We start from the raw sequence: 14,598 nt of genomic DNA on the forward strand, positions 1-14,598 counted from the left end.
AGGGAGACATGGTTGCAGCTACGGGAATGTCATGATAAAAAAGACTGGGTGATAGGGATTTGGTTCTCGCAAGCGACACCAAAGTACTCTTTCATTGCTTGGTTAGCCACGTTGAATAGGCTCTCCACAGGCGACCGTATGCAATCCTGGGGAGGAAATTACACCACATCCTGTGCTCTCTGCTCGTGCTCTCTAGAAACAAGGAACCATCTGTTTTTCTCCTGTCCTTTCTCCACAGAAATTTGGACAGGCCTCACATCAAATCTTCTACTCAACAGCTTTTCAACTTCATGGGACCAGCTCCTCTCTCTACTCACGGATGACACGCTCACCCCGGTCACTCTCTACCTCTTGCGCTACACTTTTCAGGCCACAGTTCACACCATATGGAAGGAAAGAAATAGTAGAAGACAAGGAGAAGCCCCAACCCCTGCTCCTCTTCTTATCAAACTCTTGGACCGGAATGTCAGAGACAGGCTGCTCTCCATCTACACTCAAGAAAAAGGCAAATACACGGCTGCAATGGAACAATGGCTCGCCTCAAGATAATTTTTTCCTTTATTCTTTATTTTTAGTCTCAGATAGCTAAAATCTCAAACACTCTCAAACACTCAGCATAAAGCAGATGTAAAAAGTTTTTTCGAATAAATTTTACATTTTATTCAAAAAAAAAAAGTGATAAATTTTAGCAATCTGCTTTAAAAAAATGAGCACAAACATTAGAAAATGAGTGAATGCAAACTTCACAAGTTGAAGATCGTAACAGGAATAAAAACATCTTAAGATTTCATCCAATTGTGGATGACACACGAATAACCAAGGAAAGACCATAACAAGAATATCAACAAGAAACATATTCAGTCAAAATCAGATACAAAACATTTACAAAATTAAGAGATTCATGTGTTATTCAACTTCAACTGTAAGAAGTGGTCAATTTTATAGACCAAGTATAACAAATCAACACCAATCATAGGAAACAAAAGTTACAAGGAAAGCATAAAATAAATATCCAAACTGAAAGTATTCAGAACCATAAAACAAAATAACTTCAAACTGAACCCTTTGATTTGGATTTAAAAATATACAATTGATCAAGTTATTTACTATCTTTTCCAGATTCAACAGTAACAACCTATATGAATTCATCTTCATTCATGAACAAAGTATATCAACTTAAGCAAAGGTAATATGCATGATATTGACTGTCGTGTTTTCATTCTACCATCAGAAAAATGGAGAGGGACAGGGACATTCAGAGTCCCTGTCAGAGATGTAATTTTAATTACCTTAACAAAGAAGAGACATTTGTTTTCAGCTCAATGTTTAAAAACCCCAGAGTTGACAGGATTGAGACTGTCTTTTTCTTTTCATTTTACCATCACAGACATGAACATTTAGAGAGGTAATTTTGATGAATATCTCCACTCTAACACACTTTTAAAAAAATATTTATCATTTGACACACTTTTTACTATTTGAACACTTTTTTTTATGTCTATTAGCTATACTATCCTCTAGCTATAACTTTATTAACAATAATGCCATCAAACTAGAAATCTCTTTTTACAACTCTAATGATTTGATTTCTTCAGTTTTTTTTTTTTTGAAAAACCTCTTTGTAATTCTGAGGGTTTAATATTGTGGAGAGGAAGAAGAAGAACATGACGATTGGTGTATCTCAGATTTTCTTTTACTATTAGACTTTTTGTTTCTAGAATTTTGGTAGTCTTGGCTTTGTCGTATGTCTGTTCAATATGGGACAAAGGTTTTGACTTTTTTAATTATTGGAATCTTAATTAGAGTTTCAGTTAAAAATCTTAATTTACAATAAGAAGATCCAAATAAACAAAACAAAAGATCTTTGCTTTAGACAAATAATACAAGGAATCAAATCAAAATCTTGAAATTTGGAAAAATTATCGAGATTGAAGAGTAATTAAAAAAAAAAATAGGAGTTATTGTCACAAATAAACTGACCATATGGTTGTTGATGCCACAAATAAACTAACCATATGGTCATTATCTCTTGAACATTAACTTTCACATTTGTTCATTTGTTTTTTGTTCTGGTATGATCAAAAGAAAATTTTTTTTGAATATCATCAGCCACAACAATCATCGGTTCACCAGTTACCGTAAAAAAAATTACAAGGTGTAGTGGACATCAACTTTAAGAGAACGTAGTTTAGGTTTCTTTACATGGTGAAAAATTATTACTAAGGTGTCCACGAAGTCATGTCTACTTGCTTACATAACAATGTTGTCCACGAATCTCTATTTATAAGAATCTGAAAGTTTTGAGTTTGGTTGGAAGTGTAGCCATAATATATAACTAATCGGTATCCATAGCACTTCATCCACATGATGGAATCCATAACTCAAACCAAAAATGTTTTGATGTAAACAATAATTAAATGAAATTTTTTTGTTCAAGTTATAATATGGTTTCTATAAAAAAAATCTTTAGTTTTAGCTAAGTTTTGTTAATTTATGTCAAATTAAGTTTACGGTTTAGAATTTAGGGTTAAGGATTAAGAGTTTAAGGTTAGTATCGAATGTATGGTTAAATGATTTTGAGTTTGAAGTTTAAAATTGAGTGGATAGATAGGAGTTAAGGTTTAGAGTTTCATGTTTAGTATAATAAGTTTTTACAGTTAAGGGTTGTGTTTTCGAATTTAGTGTCCATGGTTAACAAGAAGAAGATTGAGTATGAATATGTTAACATACATGACTATTATTCTCATACAATTAAATACATATATACATTTTAGTCTGATGTACTGTTTTTTTAGATGGTCCAAAGGAGGGAGCAATAATTTTGCAAGATAATGTTTTAGAGTAAACAATATAGAGAAGAAAGATAATATATAAGAAATGGTTGTTGATGCCACAAAGAAACTGACCATATGGTAATTGTCTCGTGGACATCAACTTTAAGAGAACATAGTTTAGGCTTCTTAACATGGTGGAAAATATTTTTGTAACTACCATTTCAGTCTTTTGTTACGCAACTTTTATGCTTTTGGTTGACTTACAATTTTTGAAACTAATAAATCTTGAAAATAAATAGAACATAAGAAAAACAATAAATAAATTATGTTGTTTAAATCTCACAAATAAGAGCAACTATTTAGTCAATCATCTCAAATTAATATTTTCTGGATTAGACTTTCTACTATATTAAAAAATAATAAAATTTAATTAAAAAGAAGCAAATTAAAAAACATACATAAACACATCATGATCATACAAGTTATTTAGCTACAATTAGTAAAAAGTTATTCAAAATAATATCTCTAATTTTTTTTGAGCAAGAAGTATAAATAAGAGTTAAGAATATGTTGATGATAAAGAGAAAGATAATCTAATGAGATATTGATCATGTAAATTGTGAATTGTCTTATATCTTACTTTTTTATTTGGTTGAGAAAGAGAAAGCAAGTAACAAAGTGAGAGAGAAGAATGAAAAAGAGACAAAAATATATTTGATTTGGTTACTTTTTAGTTTGTTTTTTTGTTTAAATTTGAGTAAGTGAAAAATCGTCATAAAAATGGTGAACAATAGAAAAAGTGCTATAATAGCATAAAGTGAAAGAAGTTTTATAGAAAGTGTGTCATTGTGTAAATTTCCCTAATTTTGAATTTTTATTTACCTTAACCGAGACGAGGCATTTGTTTTCAGCTTGGTGACTCGAAAACCAAGAGTTCACCGAATTGGGTCTGTCTTTTCCTTTTCATTCTACCATCATGGACATGGACATTTTCAGAGAGGTAATTTTGATTACCTTGATTGAGACGAGACATTTGTTTTCAGCTCAGTGACAAGGAACTCGAGAGTTAACCAAATTGGGGCTATTTCATATTCATCCTATCATCAGGGACATGGACAATGACATACAGCGAGGTAATTTGAATTACCTCGACCAAGATGAGGCATTTGCTTTCCATGCCCTTGACTAGGAACCTGAATTGGGATTAACCCGCATGAACAAGGTATTGTCTAGAAGCCAAACCAAATTCAAGCTAACATGTCCCAAATCAAAAGCATGATTAAAGCTATTTCAATATTACTGAATTTTGTTTTAAGCGAATGGTTAAAACTATTGGCAATTAGATCCACCTCTTTGGCTCCAAACTCCGTAGAAGAGGTCTCCGGCTTATAAAACTTGTTGAGTCGTTACATCTCTTCTTCTCGTTCATCGTACTCGAGTTGCACATGGTCTCTCTGCCTTGTTGTTAGAACGCCTAAATTGTTTTGAAACCCTAAGGATCTAAAAACTAAAACACCGACGTTGGAAAGAGAAACAAGATCCCTAAATTCTTTGATCAAACCCACCGAAAATCATCGCCGATGGTTCAATTGCATTAACGGAAGTCGAGCGGAGTTTTGGTAGGTTTCAATTTCGGTAGTCATTGATCTCACCGTTGTCACAAAATTACTGATTGATTACTCTATCATTGCTTCCATATCAATCAAGCATTCAAGCCACAGAACTAAGGGCGAGCGAACATGAGAGGGAGAGAGATAATGAGTGAATGAAATTAGAAATCTGTTTTCTTGGTTCCTTCGATTTCAGAGAGAGCGTTGTTTATTTTGTAATCAGAATTAATAATAAAGAATATCACTAACAATCGTAAATATATTTGGGCTTTGAGTATAAGACAGCCCAATAAAGTTATGTTGAAATGTGATTAATCTCTTAAATCTTATACATAAAAGTAAGATTTCACTATTTTTGTATTGGTCCATTTAGCATTTAATTTCTATAAAAAATATATTTATTTTTAATTAAATAAAAATGTAATAAAATACATTAATCTATACTTTAAATCCATATTTTACTACTAAATTGTAACTGAAATTACATAAATTATGAATTGATAATTTTTTTCCATTCAAACATACTATAAATTATAATTGTAACTTTTCTAATTTATTTTAGAAATGTAACTTCCATCCTTTGAAATCTTATAAATTATCATTCTCTCATCATCATCCACCATATCTCAAACTCTAAATACTTTTTTGTTTTGTTTATGTTGTATGAGTTATATTCATATACATACCCATAAACTGAATGGTAGACTTCAAAGATACCACTGATAAATTCAAAACATAAAAATTAAAACCACCTCTAGTTTCAAAATCAGCAACAACAAAGAAGGTTGTAATAGTACAACCATAGCCATAAATATGTTACAACTTGTTTAGTATTTAGTAAACAAAATAATCACCAAATACTCAGGTTGTAATAGTACATAATGATAATGTAGGGTGAGAGGTTGTAGATATCAAGTAATACAAGGGTCGTAAACTAATAAAGGAAGAAACAAAGAAGAAGAAGATTTCATTTTCCGAACTACCCACTGACTTGTCCGAAGTCCATCTCCTGTCTCCGCCATTAATTCGCCATTAAAACCCTTTCCTTCTCTCTCTGTCGGGACTCTGCGATTCATCTATCACATAAAGAATTAGAAAACCATATGAGCAACGAAAAGACCCATTTTAAACACTACTCTTTCTTAAACATCATATTCTTCCCGATGGTATGACTTAACACGGTAGGTAGTTTCCACTTTCCCAATTAAGCTTATACGGGTCTCTGATTTGGCAAATTTGAGGCTAATTACGTTTAATTTTTTTTCAGGGTTTTGTGAAGTTGTAGGTAGCTATGGAGCTTAAGTTGGGTTTTAACCGGAAACAAGCACTGTTCTTGATTTCTTGTTTGGCTCTTCTTTATCTTGCGTCCTTTGATACTGTAAGTGTGTAATAGATTCAAGAACTAGGGTTTTTGAACTTGCTCGAATCTTCTATAGTTGATTGATCAAGAAAGGTGAATTTTTTTTTTCAGATATTAAGTGAATCAACTCAGAATGTAACTGATATCAAGAAACGATCTAACAAAGGTATAAAGTTGTAATCTTTGTGGACTGATGTGAACATTTTCTGTAGATATGATTTCAGTGTATTTACTGTTAGTGCTTCTTCTCTATGTACAGTGTCTTGTCCTACCGATTGGGTCATTGGATCGAACCAAACGAAATGCTATGCCTACTTTAGAAACTCAACTTCATGGGAGAAGTCAGAAACGTTCTGTAGAACCTATGGTGGTCATTTAGCATCACTTGCATCGAGCAAAGAACTCAGCTTTGTTCAGAAACTATGCAATGGGAACTGTTGGATTGGAGGAAGAAGTCTGAATTCTTCTTCTTCTACCTCGGCTTTCCATTGGAGCTGGTCTGATCCCAAGACGCCTCAATGGAACCAATCCATGTTTCCTAAAGTTCCAGTTCGTACCCGTTGTGGCAATGGCAATGGCAGTTTGTCTTCTCGTGCTAATATATGTATAGCTGTGACAAATGGTTCAACAACGCCAATCTTTGGTGAAAGATGTAACGTGTCTCGTGCTTTCATTTGCACGGTTGATTCTGGTAATGGCCTCTCTATTACTACCTCTCTCTTTCTTCTATATTTTGCATTTGTTCATTATTAGGAAACATTATTAGGGAGTAAATGAATACACTAAGGACTTAGGTGTTGTAGGCATTTTGTATTGTCTCTAGAGAGATCTTAATCTGCATAATCTATCTTCTTTGCAGATTTTAAATGTCGCAATTGTCATAAATATGTAATCATCCTTGGTGTTGTCAGCGGTTTGATTCTCTTAACCACATTTGCCATCATATTATGGCTCCTTGTCTACAAACGAAGCAAGAAACGGCGTAAATCCCGGAAAGTATCAAATCCAGCTTCGTCATCTTCTTCAGCTTTAGTTCCTCCTTCATGGAAGATCTTCACTAGCGAAGAACTGAGATCAATGACGAAGAACTTCAGTGAAGGGAACCGTCTGGCCGGGGATGCAAAAACCGGTGGAACATATAGCGGTGGTTTATCAGATGGGACTAAAGTGGCGGTTAAGAGATTGAAAAGGTCTAGCTTTCAGAGGAAGAAAGAGTTCTACTCTGAGATTAGAAGAGCTGCTAAACTTCATCATCCGAATGTGGTGGCTATCAAAGGTTGTTGTTATGATCATGGAGAACGTTTCATTGTTTATGAGTTCATAGCTAGTGGACCGCTCGATAGATGGCTACACCATGTCCCTAGAGGTGGTAGGAGTTTGGACTGGAACATGAGATTGAACATAGCCACAACTCTTGCCCAAGGAATAGCGTAAGTCAAATCTTTTAGTACTATAGAATTTATGATCAGATCTGAGCTTAACTTCTGTTAACGTTGATAAAAACAGGTTTCTACACGACAAGGTCAAACCACAAGTGGTGCACCGTGACATCCGTGCGAGCAATGTACTGCTTGATGAGGAGTTTGGAGCTCATTTAATGGGTGTTGGTCTCTCAAAATTTGTTCCTTGGGAAATAATGCAAGAGAGAACTGTCATGGCGGGTGGAACCTATGGTTACCTAGCACCTGAATACGTATACAGAAACGAGCTCACCACAAAGAGTGATGTCTACAGCTTCGGAGTCCTTTTGCTTGAGATTGTAAGCGGCCGTAGACCGACTCAAGCGGTTAGCTCTTCGGTTGGGTGGCAGAGCATATTCGAATGGGCAACACCGTTGGTTCAGGCTAACATGTGGTTAGAGATTCTTGATCCGGTTATCACTTGCGGTTTACCGGAAGCGAGTGTGGTTCAGAAAGTTGTGGACTTGGTTTATACTTGTACTCAGAATGTGCCATCGATGCGTCCAAGGATGTCTCATGTTGTTCATCAGCTTCAGCAATTGGTCCAACCGTTAGATGTGAAATAACTTATAACATAAAGTACCAATAATAATAAGACACTTTTTGATGCAGCATTTGATGGGCTTTACGTTGCTGTTTATGGATTTGGATCCATTAGATTTATTAGCTTATGTTAATTGATATTTATTTCCAAAAGGATTAGGATTAGAATATTTGGTTCCCATAGTTTTAGATTTGAATTTATCATGAAGGATAATATAAAAGGGATGAACCTTCACATGTATGAGCAATTATTGATTATTGAATAAACAAGTTTGTAGAGAGTTTTGTGTAAAGCCTATGACTCTCAACCCTAAGAGTTTGTCATTAGATTTATTAGCTTATGTTCGAGTTCTCCTAGAGATCTAGCGTTCTTCGCTCTCTATCACTTTTTGTTTTGACTGGTAGAATCGAATCTTAGGAGACATTTCATTGTCCAATTACTTTCCATGGAAATGTGAAAGGATAAACCTTGTCGTATTAGAGAAGGTTCTTGGAAGTTTATAGGATTCCAGCTGAAGTCCTTGTTAACTAAGTAGTTCTGTATAATCCACTAAGCTTGTTCCCAAAGTCTCACATTTTTAATATGTAATAGAAGTAGTTGTATAAATAAAGACCCTCATATCCAAAAAGTTTCAAGAAAAAAGTCTTGCTTCTTTTGTAGTTTTTATATATTTCTTCTTCTACTCTTATCTCTTAAGAAGAAACTTCTTGGTTCGTTACTTTGCTTCATAGCTTTTACTATATTCTGATTCTGAGTATTACTTCAACTCTATTCACTAAACCAACGTTTAGATTCTTCAGTATTTTTGTTTCATATAAAGCCTTCGGTCTTTTGTTTACCATCTTCTTTGCCTCTAGATATCGAAAAACAAGATGTTTCTTCTTACGTGCTTCAAACCAAAGTTCTACAGAAAAAGGTGTTAGAGTCTTTTGTCTCTCTGTTTTGAATTTTATATGTTTTGAATATTTCTGAACAAATTTTTAAAACTAATCCTTTGTTCTTGGTGAATTGCAGCAAATCTACAACCAGCTACATGAAGATTCGGCTTGATATAGTGAGGAAAAAAAGGATTGCGATGGTTAGAAACTATAAAACAGATATTGTCAATTTCCTCAATAATGAGCAAGATTGTGAAGCTTATAGAAGAGTAAATTAAGGCTTATCTCTCTCATTATATAATACTGAGCTTCATTTCTTACATTGTGGTTTTTTAATAATCTGTTAACTACTTGTTACTTGCAGGCAGAACTATTACTCGAAGAGCTTAGAATAATATCGTGCTACGATCTCATCGAGCGATTCTGCGATTGTATCTCTGAAAATCTCCCATTAATGCTGAAGAAAAGGTTATTTTTTACTTTTGTTGTAATCTCTTGATTTACAGTCCAAAAGGTCTTTTTACTAACTTTTGTTTCCTTGACTACTTTTAGGGAATGTCCTGAAGAATGCAGAGAAGCTGTTTCCTCTCTGATATATGCAACAGCGTGGGTTCCTGATGTTCCTGAACTTAAGGATCTTAGAGCCGTGTTTACGAAAAGATTTGGAAATTTTACTGCTTCATCTGTAAATCATGAGGTTGGTTATTATCGAAATACACTTTGTTTAATCTTTGCCACATTTCTTGCACTGACAGTACCTGTCTTTTTAAAAATTATGCAGCTAGTTGAGAAAACTGGATCGAGAAGACTACCTTCACGGGAGCTCAAGATTCAGACTTTGAAAGATATTGCGAATGAGTTTTCCATTAACTGGGATCCTACAGCTCTGAAACTGATGCTACTCACAGAGACTTCAGCTCTGCAGGTAAATTAAGTGTTCTAGAAATTTGACTTAGAGAGTAAAACATAGATACTTTTAGTTTCTGGTTTGGTCTAATGTCTGAAAAGTGTTTAGATTGAGGGGAAGATCGAGAGAGGAGCTGATGATCCGAAGACTGAGAGAGAGAAAAGTATCATAGATGATCAAAGCGATGACGAGTCGGTTCTTTCAGAGAGTACTTGGAGAGGAGATTTATTGTCCAAAGGCAGTTTTAGTTCTAGTTCGAGCTCGAGCCCGAGTTCTCTAAGAAGAGAATCTGTAAGGAAGAAGAAGAGGAAGGAGATTTTACCTTACGGCATAATCTCACCTCCATACAACGAGGAGAAAGAAGAGAATAGAAAGAGTACGGATCGAGAAAACTCAAGGTTCCTTGGAATACAAGGCAGTAAGAGTCTCACAAGCACAAACACAAGCAATAACGAAGTTTCCACAACAAGAGAGAACGAGAGAACGTCTTCGTTCCAGAGACCAAAGCTCTTGGATTATGATGACGTTGTCGCTCGTCTTGCAGCTATGCGCCGGAGATAAGAACGTACTAATTTAATAAGGGTTTCTCAGTTAAAATTAGTACTTATTAATTCTACTAATTATTAGAATTTTCGTTGAATATGTAATTATCCTTATGACTTTGTTCTTTGTAATTAGTCCAGTAGTTGAATCTTTTCACAGAAAAAAACTGGAAAGTTTAATGATAAAGCTGTTATTAACGGATTGATTAAATTAATACTTATCAAACCGGTTTAATTTATTTATTTTTGGTTAATGAGACCGACTTATTTTTAAGATTGGTATACGGTGACCATGACCAATCTTGTTGTATCTTCAGAATTGGTCCATATAGGCTTTGTCGAATCAACGGGAAAGCATATGATCCTGAGCTTGTTACCATCACGGAAAAGAACAAATTATGGATGATTGAAGAACAAACATATATATGAAAAGGGGTAAAGCTGACCTTAGGCTAAGGCATATGAAGCTTCTGGTTTAAGCCTCAAAAAAAAAAATTAAAAGGTTACAAGTTATACAACCTAGTCTCTACTCTCTAGACATATTTTAAGGTCAAGTTGAAGCTTGTGTTTTGCTTTCTCTGCCATTAATATTTGTTTGTTTTCTTGTTTCCCTTCTTTTCCACATTTCCATTCTTCTATTCCTATTTCTTGGACTTTTATATTCACCGTTTGTTTTTTGATACGAGTTTTCAACTAACGCAGAAATTAAAATAATAGTATAAGAATTTAATTCAAATTGTTATATTTTATAAATCTTTTGTTCCAAGCCGACGTATATTATTGTTTTTCTTTCAAAACTATTGTTTTGCAAATATGACTGGTTATGCTATATACATATGTCTTTTTATCCTCATTTATTGTGTCGGCTTAACATTTCTTTTTACATCATTTTGTGTCAATTAAAACATTAACCCAAATAAAAGAATACAACCATCCTACATACCTATCAATAAATCCATATATGGTTTTTACTTTTCAGTAGACAAAAAAAAGAAAGAAGACATTATGATCTTTTAAATATTGAATAGTGATTGATACAAAAGGTTTTAAGACGACAAATAACTAAAATTCAAAAGTAAAAAATAAAAATAAAAAAACGTTATATTCGCTTGTTCCCTTTTTTTTAACTTTATCCACGTCATTACCTTCTCAAGTAGCCCAACGCAAAATGGAAAACTTAACCAAGAACATAGAAAAAGCGTTAATCGCCTTTTCTAACAACTGTAACGACGTCGTATCCAATCCCCTCTCTCTATTATTATTCCCTTCGCAAAAACTTAACTCTAAAGCTTTCGAGTTGCATCTCTCTCTCCGATCGATCTGAACTGAGTTTAGTAGTACGTAGTATCAGAGAGAGAAGAGAGGGATGGGTTGTGCTCAGTCAAAGATCGAGAACGAAGAAGCAGTGACACGTTGCAAAGAACGAAAACAATTAATGAAAGATGCCGTAACAGCTCGTAACGCTTTCGCCGCCGCTCACTCTGCTTACGCCATGGCTCTTAAAAACACCGGAGCTGCTCTCTCCGATTACTCCCACGGCGAATTTTTAGTCTCTAATCATCATCATCACTCCTCCTCCTCCTCCGCAGCTGCTGCTGCTGCTATCGCTTCTACTTCCTCCCTTCCCACCGCTGTTTCTCCTCCTCCTCCTACTTCCGTCGCCGACGCGGTTTCTAATTCTAATCCCCCCGCTCCTCCTTCTTCTTCCTCCGCCGACCCGATTCCTGATACTCTTCCTCCTCCTCCTCCACCTCCGCCGCTTCCTCTTCAACGCGCTGCTACTATGCCGGAGATGAACGGTAGATCCGGTGGTGGTCCTTCTGGGAACGGTCTCAACGGAATTGAAGAAGACGGACACCTAGATCACGACGGCGACGACGATGATGATGACTCCGAAGTGGAGGAGAATCGTGACCGTTTGATTAGGAAATCGAAGAGCCGTGGAGGTAGTACGATTGATGATCATCATCACCTGGAGGAGAAGGCGCCGCCACCTCCTCCGTCGACGAATTCACGGCCAACTCCTCCGCCACGTGTGCAGCAGCATCAACAACAGCAGCAGCAACCTTTCTACGATTACTTCTTCCCTAATGTTGAGACTATGCCTGGAACCACCTTAGAAGACACTCCTCCACAACCACAGGTTGCAAAGCCTCTCCCTCCTCAACCACGTTCACCGGTTACAGAGGAAGATGATGATGATGATGATGATGATGATGATGATGACGATGATGATGAAGAAGAGGAAGAAGAAGAAGAGGCGGTAGAAGAACGGAAAGCTCCTCCGGTGGAGGAAAGACCAAAGAGAGTGGAGGAAGTGAGTGTTGTTGAATTGGAAAAAGTTACTAATTTGAGAGGGATGAAGAAGAGTAAAGTGATGGGGATGGCCGGAGAGAGGAGAGGAATGAGAATGCCTGGGACGGCGAATTTGGGGAATGTATTCAATGAGCTTGATGATAGTTTCTTGAAAGCTTCTGAAAGTGCTCATGAGGTTTCTAAGATGCTTGAAGCTACTAGGCTCCATTACCATTCTAATTTTGCAGATAACCGAGGTAATTTGATGCAACCACCAATTTTATGATCTTTCCATTGGTGGTTAGTTAAAATACTAGTTGATGTGTTGTTGTGGCAGGGCATATTGATCACTCTGCTAGAGTGATGCGTGTAATTACATGGAATAGATCGTTTAGAGGAATACCAAATGCTGATGATGGGAAAGATGATGTCGATTTGGAAGAGAATGAAACTCACGCTACTATTCTTGACAAATTGCTAGCATGGGAGAAGAAGCTCTACGATGAAGTCAAGGTAACCATTATCACACTTGTCTCTTTCAAGTGCTTGTGCTTGTTTATAACTTCTTGAGGAAAGATTCTTGTAGCTATGTTTGTGAACTTGATATATGTCTCTTTGATTGTTTTTGGTAACTTATGTGTTAGCAAAGATGTTGTTTGTTTCTTTTGGAAGTCTGATTTTGGGATGATGAACTTTTGTTGGATATAGGCCGGTGAGCTCATGAAAATCGAGTACCAGAAAAAGGTTGCTCATTTGAATCGGGTGAAGAAACGAGGTGGTCACTCGGATTCATTAGAGAGAGCCAAAGCAGCGGTTAGTCATTTGCATACAAGATACATTGTTGATATGCAATCCATGGACTCCACAGTTTCAGAAATCAATCGTCTTCGGGATGAACAACTATACCTAAAGCTCCTTCACCTTGTTGATGCGTAAGTTTCACTTCTTGGTAGATGTTGTTATTGATAAATGGTTTAGAAAGAAAATAAATTGAGTTCTTATGGAATTTCTTTTGCAGGATGGGGAAGATGTGGGAAATGATGCATTTGCATCATCAAAGACAAGCTGAGATCTCAAAGGTTTTGAGGTCTCTAGACGTTTCGCAAACTGTGAAAGAAACAAATGATCATCATCACGAACGTACTATCCAGCTCTTGGCGGTGGTTCAAGAATGGCACACACAGTTTTGCAGGATGGTAGATCATCAGAAAGAATACATAAAAGCACTTGCCGGATGGATAAAGCTAAATCTCATACCTATCGAAAGCACACTCAAGGAGAAAGTATCTTCCCCTCCTCGAGTTCCCAATCCCGCAATCCAAAAACTCCTCACCGTTTGGTATGATCGTTTAGATAAAATCCCCGACGAAATGGCTAGAACTGCCATAATCAATTTTGCAGCGGTTATAAGCACGATAATGCAGCAGCAAGAAGATGAGATAAATCTCAGAAACAAATGCGAAGAGACAAGAAAAGAACTGGGAAGAAAGATCAGACAGTTTGAAGATTGGTACCATAAATACATGCAGAAAAGAGGACCGGAGGGGATGAATCCTGATGGGTCAGAAGCGGATAACGATCATAAAGACGAGGTCGTTGTGAGGCAATTCAATGTAGAACAAATTAAGAAGAGGTTGGAAGAAGAAGAAGAAGCTTACCACAGACAAAGCCAACAAGTTAGAGAAAAGTCATTGGCTAGTCTTCGAACTCGCCTTCCGGAGCTCTTTCAGGCAATGTCCGAGGTTGCATATTCATGTTCGGATATGTATAGAGCTGTTACGTATGTGACTCAGCGGCAAAGCCAAGGCGAACGGCATCAGAAACATACCCAGGGACAGGGTTCGTAAGATCAGAGACTCAGTTTTTTCTATGATCTTCTATTTTTAAGCATACACACATACAACGTATAGCTAAATATTTATCATTGCTTTCTTGTATTAAGTTTTGGGTTTTATAAGAAGATTTGTGACATCTGAGATTCATATAGTGTCTGCTTTGTTCTGTTGAGTAATAAGTAAGTTGTGTATCGAGTTAGAGTTGCATTTTGTATGATAAATCTTTGTAATTTGTCAAACCCATATACAGTTTATAGTTTATAAATTACAAATGCATTGTGTAACTTTACAGTGATTTTTTCGGTTTAGTGTGACCAACCAGTTTCTGATTTTCTTCCTCTAATTTGAACTTGTACATAATTTGGTCTTGACAAAGCATCAGATACAAAATGG

At 35.9% G+C, this 14,598-nt stretch overlaps 3 protein-coding genes across 4 annotated transcripts; all 3 read left to right on the top strand.

The window, feature by feature from the left end:
- Positions 1–4,952: 4,952 nt before the first annotated feature.
- Positions 4,953–7,818, top strand: LOC104758547 (C-type lectin receptor-like tyrosine-protein kinase At1g52310). Of its 2 annotated transcripts, none has more exons than XM_010481434.3 (6): positions 4,953–5,565; positions 5,652–5,762; positions 5,856–5,910; positions 6,004–6,435; positions 6,604–7,174; positions 7,251–7,818. In XM_010481434.3, the coding sequence occupies exons 2-6, from the start codon at positions 5,676–5,678 to the stop codon at positions 7,768–7,770; spliced, it is 1,665 nt and encodes a 554-aa protein (XP_010479736.1). In that variant the 5' UTR covers positions 4,953–5,565; positions 5,652–5,675; the 3' UTR covers positions 7,771–7,818. The 2 variants fall into 2 exon arrangements, with proteins under 2 accessions (XP_010479736.1, XP_019094193.1); XM_019238648.2 differs by having other exon boundaries at positions 5,366–5,569.
- A 493-nt stretch (positions 7,819–8,311) lies between these two features.
- Positions 8,312–10,273, top strand: LOC104758548 (uncharacterized). The gene is made up of 6 exons (XM_019238649.2): positions 8,312–8,664; positions 8,763–8,895; positions 8,991–9,094; positions 9,179–9,323; positions 9,408–9,551; positions 9,642–10,273. Exons 1-6 carry the CDS (start codon positions 8,621–8,623, stop codon positions 10,092–10,094), a joined length of 1,023 nt encoding a protein of 340 aa, XP_019094194.1. The 5' UTR covers positions 8,312–8,620; the 3' UTR covers positions 10,095–10,273.
- A 981-nt stretch (positions 10,274–11,254) lies between these two features.
- LOC147924840 (protein ALTERED PHOSPHATE STARVATION RESPONSE 1-like) lies at positions 11,255–14,489 on the top strand. The gene is made up of 4 exons (XM_087495995.1): positions 11,255–12,627; positions 12,708–12,883; positions 13,079–13,302; positions 13,389–14,489. Exons 1-4 carry the CDS (start codon positions 11,442–11,444, stop codon positions 14,215–14,217), a joined length of 2,415 nt encoding a protein of 804 aa, XP_087352121.1. The 5' UTR covers positions 11,255–11,441; the 3' UTR covers positions 14,218–14,489.
- The last annotated feature ends 109 nt before the right edge of the window (positions 14,490–14,598 follow it).

This window comes from Camelina sativa, chromosome 17 (assembly GCF_030686135.1).
Source record: "Camelina sativa cultivar CO46 ecotype springtype chromosome 17, ASM3068613v1".
In the NCBI taxonomy this organism is placed as follows: domain Eukaryota; kingdom Viridiplantae; phylum Streptophyta; class Magnoliopsida; order Brassicales; family Brassicaceae; genus Camelina; species Camelina sativa.

What these genes read in the sequence shown, in the direction of transcription:
- LOC104758547 (XM_010481434.3), top strand. Translation starts at nt 5,676, where the DNA reads ATGGAGCTTAAGTTGGGTTTTAACCGGAAACAAGCACTGTTCTTGATT. An exon ending in CAAGAAACGATCTAACAAAG is followed by an intron (nt 5,911 to 6,003) that starts GTATAAAGTTGT and finishes CTCTATGTACAG; the next exon opens with TGTCTTGTCCTACCGATTGG. An exon ending in CATTTGCACGGTTGATTCTG is followed by an intron (nt 6,436 to 6,603) that starts GTAATGGCCTCT and finishes TCTTCTTTGCAG; the next exon opens with ATTTTAAATGTCGCAATTGT.
- LOC104758548 (XM_019238649.2), top strand. Translation starts at nt 8,621, where the DNA reads ATGTTTCTTCTTACGTGCTTCAAACCAAAGTTCTACAGAAAAAG. An exon ending in CCAAAGTTCTACAGAAAAAG is followed by an intron (nt 8,665 to 8,762) that starts GTGTTAGAGTCT and finishes GGTGAATTGCAG; the next exon opens with CAAATCTACAACCAGCTACA. An exon ending in CCATTAATGCTGAAGAAAAG is followed by an intron (nt 9,095 to 9,178) that starts GTTATTTTTTAC and finishes GACTACTTTTAG; the next exon opens with GGAATGTCCTGAAGAATGCA.
- LOC147924840 (XM_087495995.1), top strand. Translation starts at nt 11,442, where the DNA reads ATGGGTTGTGCTCAGTCAAAGATCGAGAACGAAGAAGCAGTGACACGT. An exon ending in TAATTTTGCAGATAACCGAG is followed by an intron (nt 12,628 to 12,707) that starts GTAATTTGATGC and finishes TTGTTGTGGCAG; the next exon opens with GGCATATTGATCACTCTGCT. An exon ending in AGCTCTACGATGAAGTCAAG is followed by an intron (nt 12,884 to 13,078) that starts GTAACCATTATC and finishes TGTTGGATATAG; the next exon opens with GCCGGTGAGCTCATGAAAAT.